This window comes from Stomoxys calcitrans, chromosome 5 (genome assembly GCF_963082655.1).
Source record: "Stomoxys calcitrans chromosome 5, idStoCalc2.1, whole genome shotgun sequence".
Classification (NCBI taxonomy): domain Eukaryota; kingdom Metazoa; phylum Arthropoda; class Insecta; order Diptera; family Muscidae; genus Stomoxys; species Stomoxys calcitrans.
Genome location: NC_081556.1, coordinates 65,590,000 through 65,603,834, shown reverse-complemented (window position 1 = coordinate 65,603,834; position 13,835 = coordinate 65,590,000). Strand labels below are relative to the sequence as shown.

The 13,835-nt window shown below is 38.0% G+C and overlaps 1 protein-coding gene across 8 annotated transcripts in view; it reads right to left on the bottom strand.

Moving 5' to 3' along the window:
* Window positions 1-657: 657 nt before the first annotated feature.
* The window catches only part of LOC106092016 (zinc finger protein 609), a 342,622-nt gene continuing 329,444 nt past the window's right edge, over window positions 658-13,835 (bottom strand). For 6 of the 8 annotated variants that reach the window (XM_059368804.1, XM_059368809.1, XM_059368810.1 and 3 more), the window contains 2 exons: window positions 7,179-7,313; window positions 1,049-1,177 (listed from right to left, as the gene is read on the bottom strand). In XM_059368804.1, coding sequence (XP_059224787.1) covers window positions 7,192-7,313 — 122 coding nt within the window. In that variant the 3' untranslated portion in view covers window positions 1,049-1,177; window positions 7,179-7,191. Of the gene's footprint in view, window positions 1,178-7,178; window positions 7,314-13,835 lie in introns of all 8 variants that reach the window. The other 2 variants (XM_059368812.1, XM_059368806.1) reach the window with 1 other exon arrangement.

Genomic DNA, 13,835 nt, shown 5'->3' with positions numbered 1-13,835 from the left:
TGGCTGCACCCCATCCAAGTCGCAGATTTCCTGGATCTGGATGTTTAGCAAAGCCTGGAAACGAAGGATAAAGAGATAGCATGCTGTTACAAAACCACAGCATTGCTGAATTCAGCTATTTAGATATAGATATATATTGGGTTGCCCAAAAAGTGCGGATTTTTCATATAGTCGGCGTTGACAAATTTTTTCACAGCTTGTGACTCTGTAATTGCATTCTTTCTTCTGTCAGTTATCAGCTGTTACTTTTAGCTAGCTTTATAAAAAAAGTGTAAAAAACTATGTTTGATTAAAGTTCATTCTAAGTTTTATTAAAAATGCATTTACTTTCTTTTAAAAAATCCGCAATTACTTTTTGGGCAACCCAATATAAGATATACATACTACGAGTCCGGCAGTCCTGCATGTATACAGCAGACTATTGCCGACTTAGGATGAGAAGAACTAATAGAAACGATATTTCACATACCAATGTCAAAAACTGGCCAGACGGAGACACAGATTTCAGTATTATAAGATTCCAGGTTTCGCTTTGGGCATGAAGTGGCTGCCAAATGACAAAGGAAAAAATGCAACGGACTTAAGAGTGAGTGTCGCGAGTTTGTAACTTAACCTAAAGCTAAATAACCATCGACAAATGAAAAACAAGTTCAGAAATACAGTTATATTCGAAATCTAATTTAATATATTCGCTATAATATTAAATGAAAATCAATTACAAATGTAATGGATAAAATTGCATGTTGAATCGAATATGAAAACTAAAAATGAACGATAGAAAACATAGTAACTTACAAACGTATATACACATAAGAAAATATATTAGTACAAAATTAGCATTAATAAAAATTAAATTATTAACAATACTTCTTTTAAAAGTAGATAAGCATGAATTTATTTTAACGTAATGAAGAATAATATTTTTATTTCAATGATAGAGGTTATGCTGAAGTTCATTCAAAGATATTCATTGTTTTTATGTAATAGTTGTAAGCATTATCGTTCGATATTTGCTTTAGCCTTATATGCGCGTCCTAAAAGTATCCGGTTTATGGTTTTAATACTAATTTTTATTTCATTTTAATTTAAAAAAATTATCTGCTCTACTTGGTTGGTCCTGGTGGAAAAGGATTTATCACAGCTACAGCAGCGGCCTGTTGACTGGCAAGTACAGCAGCTGGAAACAAAAGATGAGTATTTTTTTATTAATTTTTTTATTAATAATATTAATATCATATTCGGCATTTTAACTTAAAGTTTATTATTTATTTGTTATAAATATCTTATATACACAAATCAATTCGTGTTCGTTTGTCAGTTTGTATGTGTGTCTGCTCTTTGTTTCTGTGTCCCGTATAGACTCATAAATTGTTGAACCAAATTTCTTGAAATGTTTGCAGATGGTGCAGAATGGTCCCGTGGTGAAAATATTGCACGTCCTTTTTTGATATCTTAAGGGGCCAGATCTTGGAGATTGGTTGGCTGATTAAAACGAAATTTTGTTTGCACTTTTATAGTAATCTACACACATACAAACATGTTTGCTGAAAATAGCAAACACTGTCTGCTGAATATAAGTAGTTAATTTTGCTGCTATTGTAGCAGTAGTTCTGCTATTACAGAGTAGCAGGCTTACTGCTGAAAAGTCTATTGTTTGCTGAAAATGACTGCTGCTTAATTATGAAGGAGATGTTACAAGAAAAAATAGAACACATATGTAAATGTGTGTCTCAGTGGATGTTTATAATCACCCCAGAATGTATACTTTCCATAACCTTTTTTTTTAATATTTGGATACAAAAGGTCATGTCAGTCATGTGCACATTAGTATAGCAATAACAATAAAAAGGGAGCTAGCTCAGCCACATTTAAAAATGTATACTAATGGATGGATCAGGTACCTTTTTTACAGTAATATTCCACAAATTATAATCATCTGTTCCAAAAAAATATCAAACAAATTCTAAAAAATGCCTAAAGTAATCAAAACAAGTGACAGGCAACCATAAAAATAAGCATAAATTTGTTTTCAGCAGACTCGAAACATTAGATTTTGTTTGTATAAATAGCACTCGACATTTGCGGGGCTGTCCCAATCCCAAAATCCACATGGGATTTCAGGCTCAAGTAAAGACCTTTAAGAATGGGGTACATCTAACTTCCAAACTCTAATGGCTCAAAACCCTCCGAGCGATCCCAAAAACCAGGTTCAGCTAATTTATATAAAATGTTAGACAATGTATGTTAAAAAATTGTATGCGATACTTAACTAAAATTTGGTGTAAGTCAACTTCTAGCGGTACAATAACCTAGAAAACTGCAATGACTTCACAACCGATGTCAAGACACTGATACTACCCGTGTTGTTATACGGTTCCGAGGCATGATAAATTTTGGCATAAAAATTTAATTTTCCTTTGAACTTCACATGAGATTGGTAAAAAGACTAATGTTTAACAAAGTTGCTCGAATTAAACTGGTAATTAAGTAGCACAGCAGTGTATAGCTGTGCTTACAAAAAGCAAGATGGTATTCACTCTTATTTCGGTTATCGAAGGTGTAGTGGAATTTCAACACGGTGGAATTTCATGCACAAACAAGATAACATCTTATATGTTACAGTGCAGGCCGTTGTTAGTGTAAATTTAACAAATTGTACAATTAAAAAAAATTATTAACTAATTTACAATTAATTCACAAATATTGAAAAGCTCCTTTTTGAAATCGTTGAAATTGCTTATGCGTTGAGTTGGATATGGAAGATTGTTCCAGAGACTATTGCTTATTCAGCTCATTGATATCTATGTATGTCAGATTGAGTATTAGAAACAGTTTTACCAATTCCAATTTTCTTGTTCCATCAGAACTTGCTATCTATGGCTGATTGAAATTTTCGCTCATAGTACAACTTTTTAGAGTTTTCTATGGATGTAACGACGAAGCTGTGGAGTTTTAAATCGTTTCTATCGGTGGTATGCAAGGTCTCTTTCATTGATTAAATTTTGAATATGAGTGTTGTTTGTTTTTACGTGTGAATGTTTACTCAGGAACGCAAGCATTATAAGTAGTAGCAATATTTTCTTGTAGGAAGTTTAATTTAAAATTATATAATAAGCTCCACGGTACTTTATCTAGGAGATGATTTAACAGTCCATGATTAATATTTTTGAAGTCCCGAAAAGTTCTTCTTGAAAAATCAGTTTTTCTACGTCAAACTTATAGCAAAGGAAAAAAAGGTCGTGTTTAGAGAAGTACACTAGATATTTGGCTTACAAACAATACGTCCAATAGACTCGTAACATGTTCGTAAAATGCGTAGGAGTACTAACGTTTGTGGGATATAGGCCAATAGTTTCCATTCTGCCAGACAGATGACTGTCCACAATAAGATTGCTGTTAAAGTCACCGGCAATAACGATGTTCCGATGTTCTCTCTCAGGGAAATGCCATGTAGATGATTTATCAGCAAGTCACAATCTATTTGATTGTTGGGTCGGACTAGTATCGCGTTTGTGCGACAAGTAGAAATTTCGACTGTAATATATTCAAAGTTGCTGCAATATACGATATGCCATTTTCTTATATACACTGCGACTCCACCACCATGAGTTTACCGATCAGGAGAATGTAACCAGCGATGGAATATAAACTATCATTAATTTCGGGATGAAACCAGGTTTCAGATACAAATAAAATATCAACCAGGGAGTTTTCAAAGATATTTCGAAGTTCGTCCATTTTGTTATTAATGCTTTGTGCATTTATGTGGGATAGTCGTAATCTTGAAAGTAGGAGGAGTAAAATTTAAGATTCAAAAACATAAAATTAAGTTTATTCGGAAGTCTCCCGAAAAAGCTGTGTAAGTCGGGTGATATCCACGATTTGCAATGGTGAATCTGTTTTCATCCGTTTAACATATACAAGCCCACGTAGAGTATAGACTGATACGAGATATTTTTGCTTCTTTAGTTTTAGTGCATTTTAAAACATCTTATAATTATGATATGTCAAATTTTCATTGACGTGAAACAAACGGGCGCTCAGACTCAAAACCAGATTTAAATTTAACCTTGATTTGTTGGACTTACTGAATATGGCTATATTTTTCAAGACGACGTTTTTATCTTACGGAGATGCAAGGTTTACTATGATGAGAGGATCCATGACTTTTTTTATTGCTGCGATTATTATTTAAACGATACATAGATTTTTCAGTTGGTGGTGTAATATTCAAAGTATCGCAGATGTTGTTAAAAATTTGAAATAAATCCTCTCCAGCTTCATAAATTTTGCCGTTTATTCGTAGATCACATGCAACATGTAGATTAACGAATTTTTGTTGACTGGTTTTTATTTGCTTCATGTCGGCTTTCAAATTTTCCATCGCATCATTCATTTGATTAATTTTGCTAGCGACTGTCTCAACATGCTCTACCCTCTCTGTCAGATTTGTTAGTTTTGAATCTATTTGACTTATGCCTCTTTTGATGTCGTTCGTACTCTTATAGAAAGTAGCTAAGAGACGCGATTCACACTGACCAATGAGAGACTTAATTAATTCCGTTTGTTTCTCAAACCTTTTATCCATAAGCTGCAGCATGCGGTAGGGGGAATCGTAATTTGAGAGACATGGTGTTTTGTTTATGCTCTCTTCAACATTTCTGCAAGAGTTGTGTCGGTGTGAGTGGACAATGGTATTATGGTAGTCGAAGACGAATAAAATCCATTATGTTTATGGTATTACGTATGAATTCGACTATCAAATTTGACAGAAACTGTCGATGGGGATTTTCATTACGCCTGGTGCCTTCTTCAAGCCATGCTCTGGCTTTAGTAATTAACATGAGATGGTGCCGCTGGTCTCATTTGAAATGTCGAAAAAAGACGTATTTTTTGAATTTTACTAAAATATTTGGTGGTTAAATTCTGTACACAGAAGGCAGTTATAAATTCCAGCGATCCGATGTAGACCACATTTAGCATGGATGTGAAAGGTTCCAATCCAATTTATGATTCTAAATTTCAGAAATATCGGATACAAAAGTTTATTTTATGAATGAACATCAGGAGATCGTTCTGTATGAGATATCAATGTATATTTCTAACATATAGAGCTCAACTTTTAACTTAAACTGCCAATGGGTAAAAATAATCTAAACCAGCTTTCTGATAGAAAGACTCATATATAACGATTGTAGAGTGATTGCAACCGACAGACATGCGGACATCGCTAAATCGTCATTGATCTTTAAGACGATCAGAAATATTTTTACTATATATGGCCGACGGCGTAGGTATATTTTGACTGTTTAATAACTTAAGTCCAGCGTCTTTTTGGTAACTGCCTTCATGAAGAATTTGTAAGCCACAGCCAACTTTGTCATATTTGCCACTTATGATGATGAATTTTTCTAAATTTTGCATTTTGTATTTGTCCGTATCCCAACAAGAATATACAAATCCAAACCAAACTAAACATTTAATGTTATTGAATGTTTTTCTTTAACTTTAATTTCACAATTTTCTCGATGCCACTAAGTATTTTCGCGTTTGCCAGCAGCAGTTTTTTGTTATTGAACAGTTTTAAATTTCTACTGAAGGGGTTTTCCTTGCAACAATTGGCATTCTTGAACTTATTTTTATTAAAACAAAATAAATAACAAACGAGAGTAAAGGTTCCTACTCACCTGCACATTTTTAGTGGAAAACATGACGAACACACCTACTGTCCATTTACAAACATATATTTTTTGTTTTGATTGATTGGACAATCTTTTACATTTCTGGTTATTATGCTTCTACTACTGAAACGTCGAAGACAACAACTGCTGTGTTTTATTTATCAGTCTGGCGTATTCGCTAGCTTATAGATAAATAAAACGATAATTGCTTTATACTTTAACTTTGGCAGAACTGACATCATTTCATATAAGTAAGTGTTGCTCGGGGTTTATAAATGTGATTTTATTAAAATCCTAAGTATTGCCACTTCAGAACGTTAAATCAGTGAATAAATATGTTGCGATCTTCCTCTGTTAGTTTTGTCATTAAAATTGAATAATGACACCATATCCAGCCCAAACGGGCGAAGCTAGACTCCTGAAATATTGCACGAAGTTGGTCTTGGGTCATAGGCACGGGATAAGGCTAGATTTGTTGATATTCGTACCTTTAGGTACTAAAAAGTACCGTTAATTGAACTAGAGCTTTGAATTTTGAAACTTAGGTACACTATGGCAACCTTAATTGGGTGACTAAACGAGCTTTTGGGAATTTTCACATTAAAGCCTAGTATTGACTTCGAGTCCGAAAAGTTGTCAAAACACACAAAAAAAATTGATAACGAAATTTTTTCAAATAAGTTCTTTTTACAAAATGATTTCAACATCTTGCTAGCAACATTGTCGAATTTCGTAGATTTTAAATGTACATGTCTATTAAATGCAGCGAACAATGACAATTATCTGTTTACAAAAATTCCAAGTTTAAATTTTTTAATAAAAGTTGTCTTTTTATTTTGTTTTACTTTTTTGTGTAAAGATATAAGGGATATGCAAGACACTACACCCGACCAGAAGTCTATGGGACTCTCTAATCCCTAGGAGTTCAATAAAAACCTCTGCTCCAGTGCCCTCATTCAACTTGGACCAATCCGTGTATATAGAGGGACCAGAGAAGTTCGGGACGCCCCCAGTCCAAAGCTACATCTCCAAGTCGCCATCTAAAAAAGATCAGTCGGGCAATGCCAATCGGCCTAGCGCAGAACAAACGAATGCCCGAAATCCGAAGAGCCCGAGTTCCTGACTCTCTCAGTCAGAAGACTGTGCTCATCGCAACGCCCTTCACGTACAAGTGCAAAGATCTCAGATCAATAACTTACTTACTGAAAGATGCATTACGACAGGCCTGGGATCTGTAGATCTAAAAAGATGGGTCAGCAGAGGAACAACGCAAGGAGGTGTACTGTCTCCTCTACGTTGCCTCTGAACGAAAAAGGTGTAAAAGTGGTCGTGTATGATCATCAGCATAGAAATTGTGGTTAGTGGAAAGTTTCCCAGCACTCTAAGAGATATACTTCAGGAAGCTCTAGGTGCGACAGCGAAATTGGCTACCGAAAGTGGTGTAGGCGTAAATCCGTGCAAGTCAGGTCTTTTCAGCAATAAATATAAGTTACTTACAGTGGCATCTGTCTCATAGAGAGGAGAGAATGTTCCATTTACTGGGTGTTTGGCTAGACAGGAAATTTAACTTCAAATCCACCATTTTGGAAAAGGCAAGAAAGTCAACTCTTGTCCTATATACCTGCAAGAAGGCTATTGAAAAAAAGTTGGTGGTTTAAACCGCATGTCATGCACTGGGTATATACTGCAGGTGTCAGACCTATAATGTTATTTGGTGTTGTGGTCAGGTGGACGGCGCTTCAATGCCTTTGGACATGGTGGTTGCTGCGACCACTGCTGTAAGGCAAAGGGAGATTTCCCTTTGGTCATGCTGTGTCTACGGACACCGTGTTATTCTTGATACAATGCCCGATTTCCCAGGCATTATGGATTACACACTTCCTGAGCCGCTTATTGAAAAAGTACTATGCCACTATTCCTGATAGAATCTATTGGAACTACAATATCGCTGGTAATAAAAGTTGCATAGACTTCTACACGGCGTGTACTCTGAAGTACTTGGATTTGGTAGTATCAAGAAGATTACCCGACCACTACAATGTTTATCAAGCGGAGATTGACCACTGCGATTAAAGAAGTGGTGGAATGGTTAAGGACACACATCTAACATGTTGGAATCAATCCTAGCTGCGAAAGATTTGAGGTGGCAGCATCTTCCGGAACGGACGTGAAGAAAGCTACTCTGGTTTGCCGGGGGAGTAAGTTTATTCAGGTTCAAGAGGCGGAGGTCGCTTTCCAAGGAAAACATATACCCGGTAGCTTTTTACCACATCTGCCACCGAGTCTGCATGCATGTTGTCTAGACCCGCATGAATGCTGCTCTGTAATGCCAACATAAAGCAGCTTCTATTTCTATTTAAATTTTTTTACTCACCACCAAAGGATGGAGATATATTTATTTTGTCATTCCGTTTGCAACACATCAAAATATCCATTCCGAACCTATACAGTGTATATATTCTTGATCGTCGTAAAAATCTAAGACGATCTAGCCATGTCCGTCCGTCTGTCTGTTGAAATCACGCTACAATCTTTAAAAATAGAGATATTGAGCTGAAACTTTGCACAGATTCTTTTTTTTTGTCCAAAAGCTGGTTACGTTCGAAGATGGGCTATATCGGACTATATCTCGATATAGCCCCATATAGACCGATCCGCCGAGTTAGGGTCAAAGGACCATAAAAGCTACATTTGTTATCCGATTTTGCTGAAATTTGGGACAGTGAGTTGTGTTAGGCCAGTCGATATATTTCTTTAATTATTCCCCAATCGGTCCAGATTTGGATATATATGCTATATAGGATCTCTCGTTTTAATGTCTTGGGCTCATAAAAGGCGCATGTATTGTCCGATTTTGCCAAAATTTGGGACAGTAAGTTGTGTTAGGCCCATCAACATTCCTCTTCAATTTGGCCCAGATTGGTTCAGATTTGGATATAGCTGGCATATAGACCGATATCTGGATTTAAGGTTTTGGGCCCATAAAAGGCGCATTTATTGTCCGATTTCGCCGAACTTAGGGACAGTGAGTTTTGTAATGACCTTCGTCATTCTCCTTCAATTTGGTCCAGATTGATTGAGATTTGAATATAGCTACCATATAGCCCGATCTCTCGGTTTATAGTCTTGGCGCATTTATTATCCAATTTCACCGAAATTTGACACAGTGACTTATGTTAGGCATTCCGTGTCGTATATTTTTCAGATCGGTTTATATTTGGATATAGCTACCAAAAAGACCAATATTTTGTTCTACAAAATTGAACAATCAGTTGTACTTATTAGACCACTCAATGTCCTTGCCGAATTTGATCCATATTTCGATATAGCTGCTATGAAGGCATAAATTATGCCGAAAGGGTCTTGCATATGGCATATGACTGGGCTAGACCCAGAGATCTCAATGTTAACCCAGAGAAGACTGAAATATGCCTGTTCACGAGGAAGACGAAAGTGGGCGAATCTAACGCACCACGTTTCCTCAATAAGACGATTTCGATATCTGACAAGATCAAATACTTAGGTGTGATCTTGGACAGAAAACTGAATTGGAAGTGTCACATTCAGGAGCGTACTGAGAAGGCTCACAGATGTTGGGCACTATGTAGACGGGCCGTAGGCTCGAAATGGGGCCTGAATCCGAATATAGTCCACAGGCTCTACAGGAGCGTGATTAGACCAATACTTACTTACGCCTCAGTAGTTTGGTGGACTGCTATGGAGAAAAAGTGCAACATAAGGACCATACAACAGGTTCAGAGAACATGTTGTCTTGGCATAGGCGGAGCGATGAGGCCTACGCCCACTAGGGCACTGGAGACTAATCTAGATATCCGACCCATTGACATACAGATTAAGTGTAAGGCAGGCAAAGCGGCTATGAGACTTAAGGCGATGGGAGAATGGGTTGAGGACGGGAGCAGCTCATACCATTGCGGTATAATCGAGACGACGATAGGAAACATGGAAGGAAGGGAAGAGGTTTCCGATCGTATACCTGTGATGAGCCTTGAAGTCGAGTGCGAGGCACTGCTACCATCGGCACAGACTTGGATGGACGGAACCCTAGTATTGCCATCTGGTAGATCATGTTACACGGATGGATCAAAGCTAGAGGACAGAGTGGGCCTGAGGGTTTACATTGAGAACCCAGGGACTGAGATCTGTTTTAGACTGCCTGACCATAATACGTTCCTGCAGGCGGAGATCCAGGCGATCACGGAATGCGTGAAGTGATGTGGTGCTAACGCGAGGACGAGTCTGAACATCTTTACCGACAGTAAAGATGTTCAAACTGTAAGGTCACGAACAGTCTTGTAGTGTAAGAAGGTGATTAACGCCTTCTCTGAGGATGGGAAAATCCGTTTCGTTTGGGTGCCGGACCATAACGGAGTACGGGGAAATGAAAGGGCAGACGATTTAGCAGTGAAGGCCAGAGTACTGCCGTCAATAAACTTGATTAACCCGAAGCCTTTCGGGTCGACGCAGTCCGAGTTAAGGGAGTGGGCGACGAACGGGCAAATAACATTGAGGAACAGCGAAACGGTTGGTAGGACGGCGAAAATCCTATGGGGACATCTGAATCATGAGAAGATGAGGCTATTACAGAAAGGAAGTAAGATGAAGGTCAATATAGCATCCGGTACTAAAGTGGAGACACACTACCAGACATGAAACAATTTAAGGGCGTGGTATGGAAGACATATAAGGATTTTGTAAGTAGCACCAAATTCCTGACTTAGAATTTCTTTTTCGATGTTACTTTTTAGTATTTAAAGCGTACAATAAGCCTATTACTGAATTAGATATATGTCCATAAGGACATGGGACGGATTAATATCCGCACCCTCTTTTCAAACCAATCTATCCTAAGACCTCGACTGGTGGAGTGACTTATCCAAGCTTCACTAGAGTACAGGCGACTGGTCAGCAGAGGCTTTTGACGAAGACACCTGGTTCGAGCCTTAAGGGCAAAGCCGAATATTTTCTATCTTCGCATGTATATAAGTTGCCATTTTTCTAATTTAGTTTTTGGGGAAATATTTTTTGGAAACTTGTTTAAAAAAAATGTTATTGAAATTTTGTATTTAGAGAAAACGTAATTGACTTTAAGAAAAAATGTATTAAAATATTGTCTTCGGATAAAATTGAAGTGAATAATAATATATTTATGATTTTGTTGATATTAATAGTAAACAATCAATAAATCAAACAACAGCCATAATATAAACATTAAATGATCTTGCACCGACCGTATATCGTTAAATCTTACTGTATTGGTCAAATTTTGGTTGTGATTATTAAAACAAAATTGACGATTTTTTTTCCAATTTAGACGATAAAAAGACCTGGCAGAACTGCCTCCAGTTTGTGACAATGAAGGCTGGTATCGAGCCGATACAAACTTATTGCTTTCGGGGATAAACGGACAATTGAAATTTATCGTTACACCCTAAAAACGATTGCCGAGATTTGGCGAGGCGCAACGCTGGATTTAGTCAAGAAGGAAGACATTCCGAAGGTTCTTGGGCCCATATTACTGTAGATTGCGTGAGGCTGATGGCGACCTGAGACATGCAGTATTCGCATTAAACTCCGGGAGTCTCACACTAGTCCTACTAGTCATAGAAGAGTGATCCCACTGATTTTTCAACTGCCCGTGGATGCGTAAGAAAACTTATCATGACAAGATCGACCGAATCTTGTGAGGATGAACTCAGAAGACGGGCAAACGCAACAGTGGTGGAAATTCTGAATCCTGACTATGGTCCGGTCTCTGCAGATAAATCTCCCCATTGTAAGACCAAGATTAATGTTTTTCTTCTGTCGTCGCTAAGAACTGAAGATTCAGTAGTAATCAGCCTTGAAATAAAAAAGTTTCATTACTAGTCGCCTCTAAGTCTGAAGTTGCTTGTTGAAGTCGCTTCCGCAGGGAAAAAGTCCCACATCGTAGAAAGTGATGCTTATGCACATCACTAGATATGGGAAGTTCGGATATAAACGAAAGGGGTGAGCTGATTATCGAATATATTATAATTTGCAATCTGGCGATTTGTAATAAATGGAATAAATTGGCCTTTATTACCAGCAACAGGCTTCTCTGATCCGACCTGTAAATTAGTTTCAGCCTTGGAGAAAATACTGCAGAAGTGATCCCTCGGCTAAACAGAAGAAATGTGGATTGGGATAGATTTCGGCACACTATCCCTTCTGCAACTGAAAAGAAGGATATAGATATAGTTTCGACTCCTTTAAGTCGCCAGGCCCTGATGATGTATCACCGTTTTTATTTATTTTACAAGCTGTGTCCGACAGAGTGGCTGCTTGGCTTAGACGACATACTCTGCTTGTAGTTCCTAGTCTCGCAAGCTCATCCGCTTTAGAATTTCCTGGGATATCTCTCTGGCCCGACACCCAGAACAGGTGAACTGTTGAACTGTTCAGCCATCTCGTTGAGAGATCTGCGACAGTCGAGGGCTGTTTTTGTGTTCAGAAATACGTTCTGCAGAGATTTAATGGCTGTCTGAGAAGACATTGATGCCAATCGTCGTTATGATATTATATCTTAGCCATTCCACCGCTTCCTTAATTGCAAGGATCTCCGCTTTATACAAACTGCAGTGGTCGGGTAAACTTTCGATATGACCAGTTCTAGATAGTTAAAATACTCCCCAAAGCCCACCTGGTCGTCTAGTTTAGAACAATCTGTATAGAAGTCTATGTAACTTCCATTACCAAAGAAATATAGCCATTAACAATATAGTATCGTCTCTGGAAGAAAATGGTGTAAAAGTGGACGTATGCTGATGTCGTGGCTATTGCGGTTAGGTTTAAACCACGTGTCAAGCTCTGGGCATATACTGCTGTTGTTAGATCTAAATTGCTATATAGTGTTGTGGTCTGGTAGACGGTGCTTCAAAAGTCCACCTACTGTTCAACACTCAGCCGGATCTAAAGGATGGCTTATTTGTGCATTATAGCCTTACTGAGGACGGCACCATCTGATGCACTGAATTTAATGCTACATCTAATGCCTCTGGACATTGCGGCTAGACAAATTTCTCCGGTCACTGCTGTGAGGCTAAGGGAGCTTTCCAGTTGGTCATGCGGCGCCTACGGATACTGTGTTATTCATGATACAATGCCCTATGTTCCAGGCAGTGTGGATTACACATTGCCTGACTCGCTGTTTTATGGAAAGTTCTGTTACGGTAACCTTAACAGTCTTCTGCTTTATTCTGGCAATTTAATGATGTGCAACTAAGCTACAGAGTTCCCCCTTTCTGCGCACACGCGGAGTCTTAAAGACAATTTTATAATTATTGCTAAATTACCTTTCTAACTTTTTCATTAATATTACTTAAATAAATGAATTGATGGTTATGTTTTAAACATTAACTTTTAATTAATCGACCATCTCGTAAGAACATTACAATTGTGGCGACGAGAATTTGTTCGGAGCAATCTCTGCAAGCCACAATAACAATTGTGGCGACGAGGATTTCTTAAAGGAAAAAAGGAGAGAGGAATTTTCAAGCATACAATCACACACACAATATCAATTGTGGCGTCAGCTGCTACGTACACAGTGGCAGTTGTGGTAAACAAGGAAAGTTGCAAATTATCAGCAACCTTTCCTAAACAATTTTTGCGACAGGTTTTTCACCATATTTGCAATCCACCAAAACACTCACATACACACACTATAACAACTGCGAGAAGTCAACATATTTGCAACACTGCAACACAAGCGTAGAAACCGTTTCGAGAATTTCCAAATATTTGCAAATTGAAATTTCCGTGCTACTTCTCCCATCGGTCGCCTCCCTAGGTGGTGGATTGGGGAAAGCTAATCAGATATGACGGGTATCGCAGAGTACCGCAAAAATAAATATGCGGGGTGAACGAAGAAGTTAGCACAAGCTGGGGGTTTCCGCACTTGCACGGGTACGAATACGAACACGATGGTTCCGTGCAATACCAGTGGCAAAAGCTCACCTCATGGAGTCTTACGCAAACTCCACGATGGATTTTAACTACGAGCCTGATTGTGGTTTATTATTCGACTGAACGAAATCAAAATCCGTTCGTTGAGACACCTCAATGAGAGCAGTGAAGTGGTCAAATTTGAAAAGCTGGTCGATGAGACGCAAT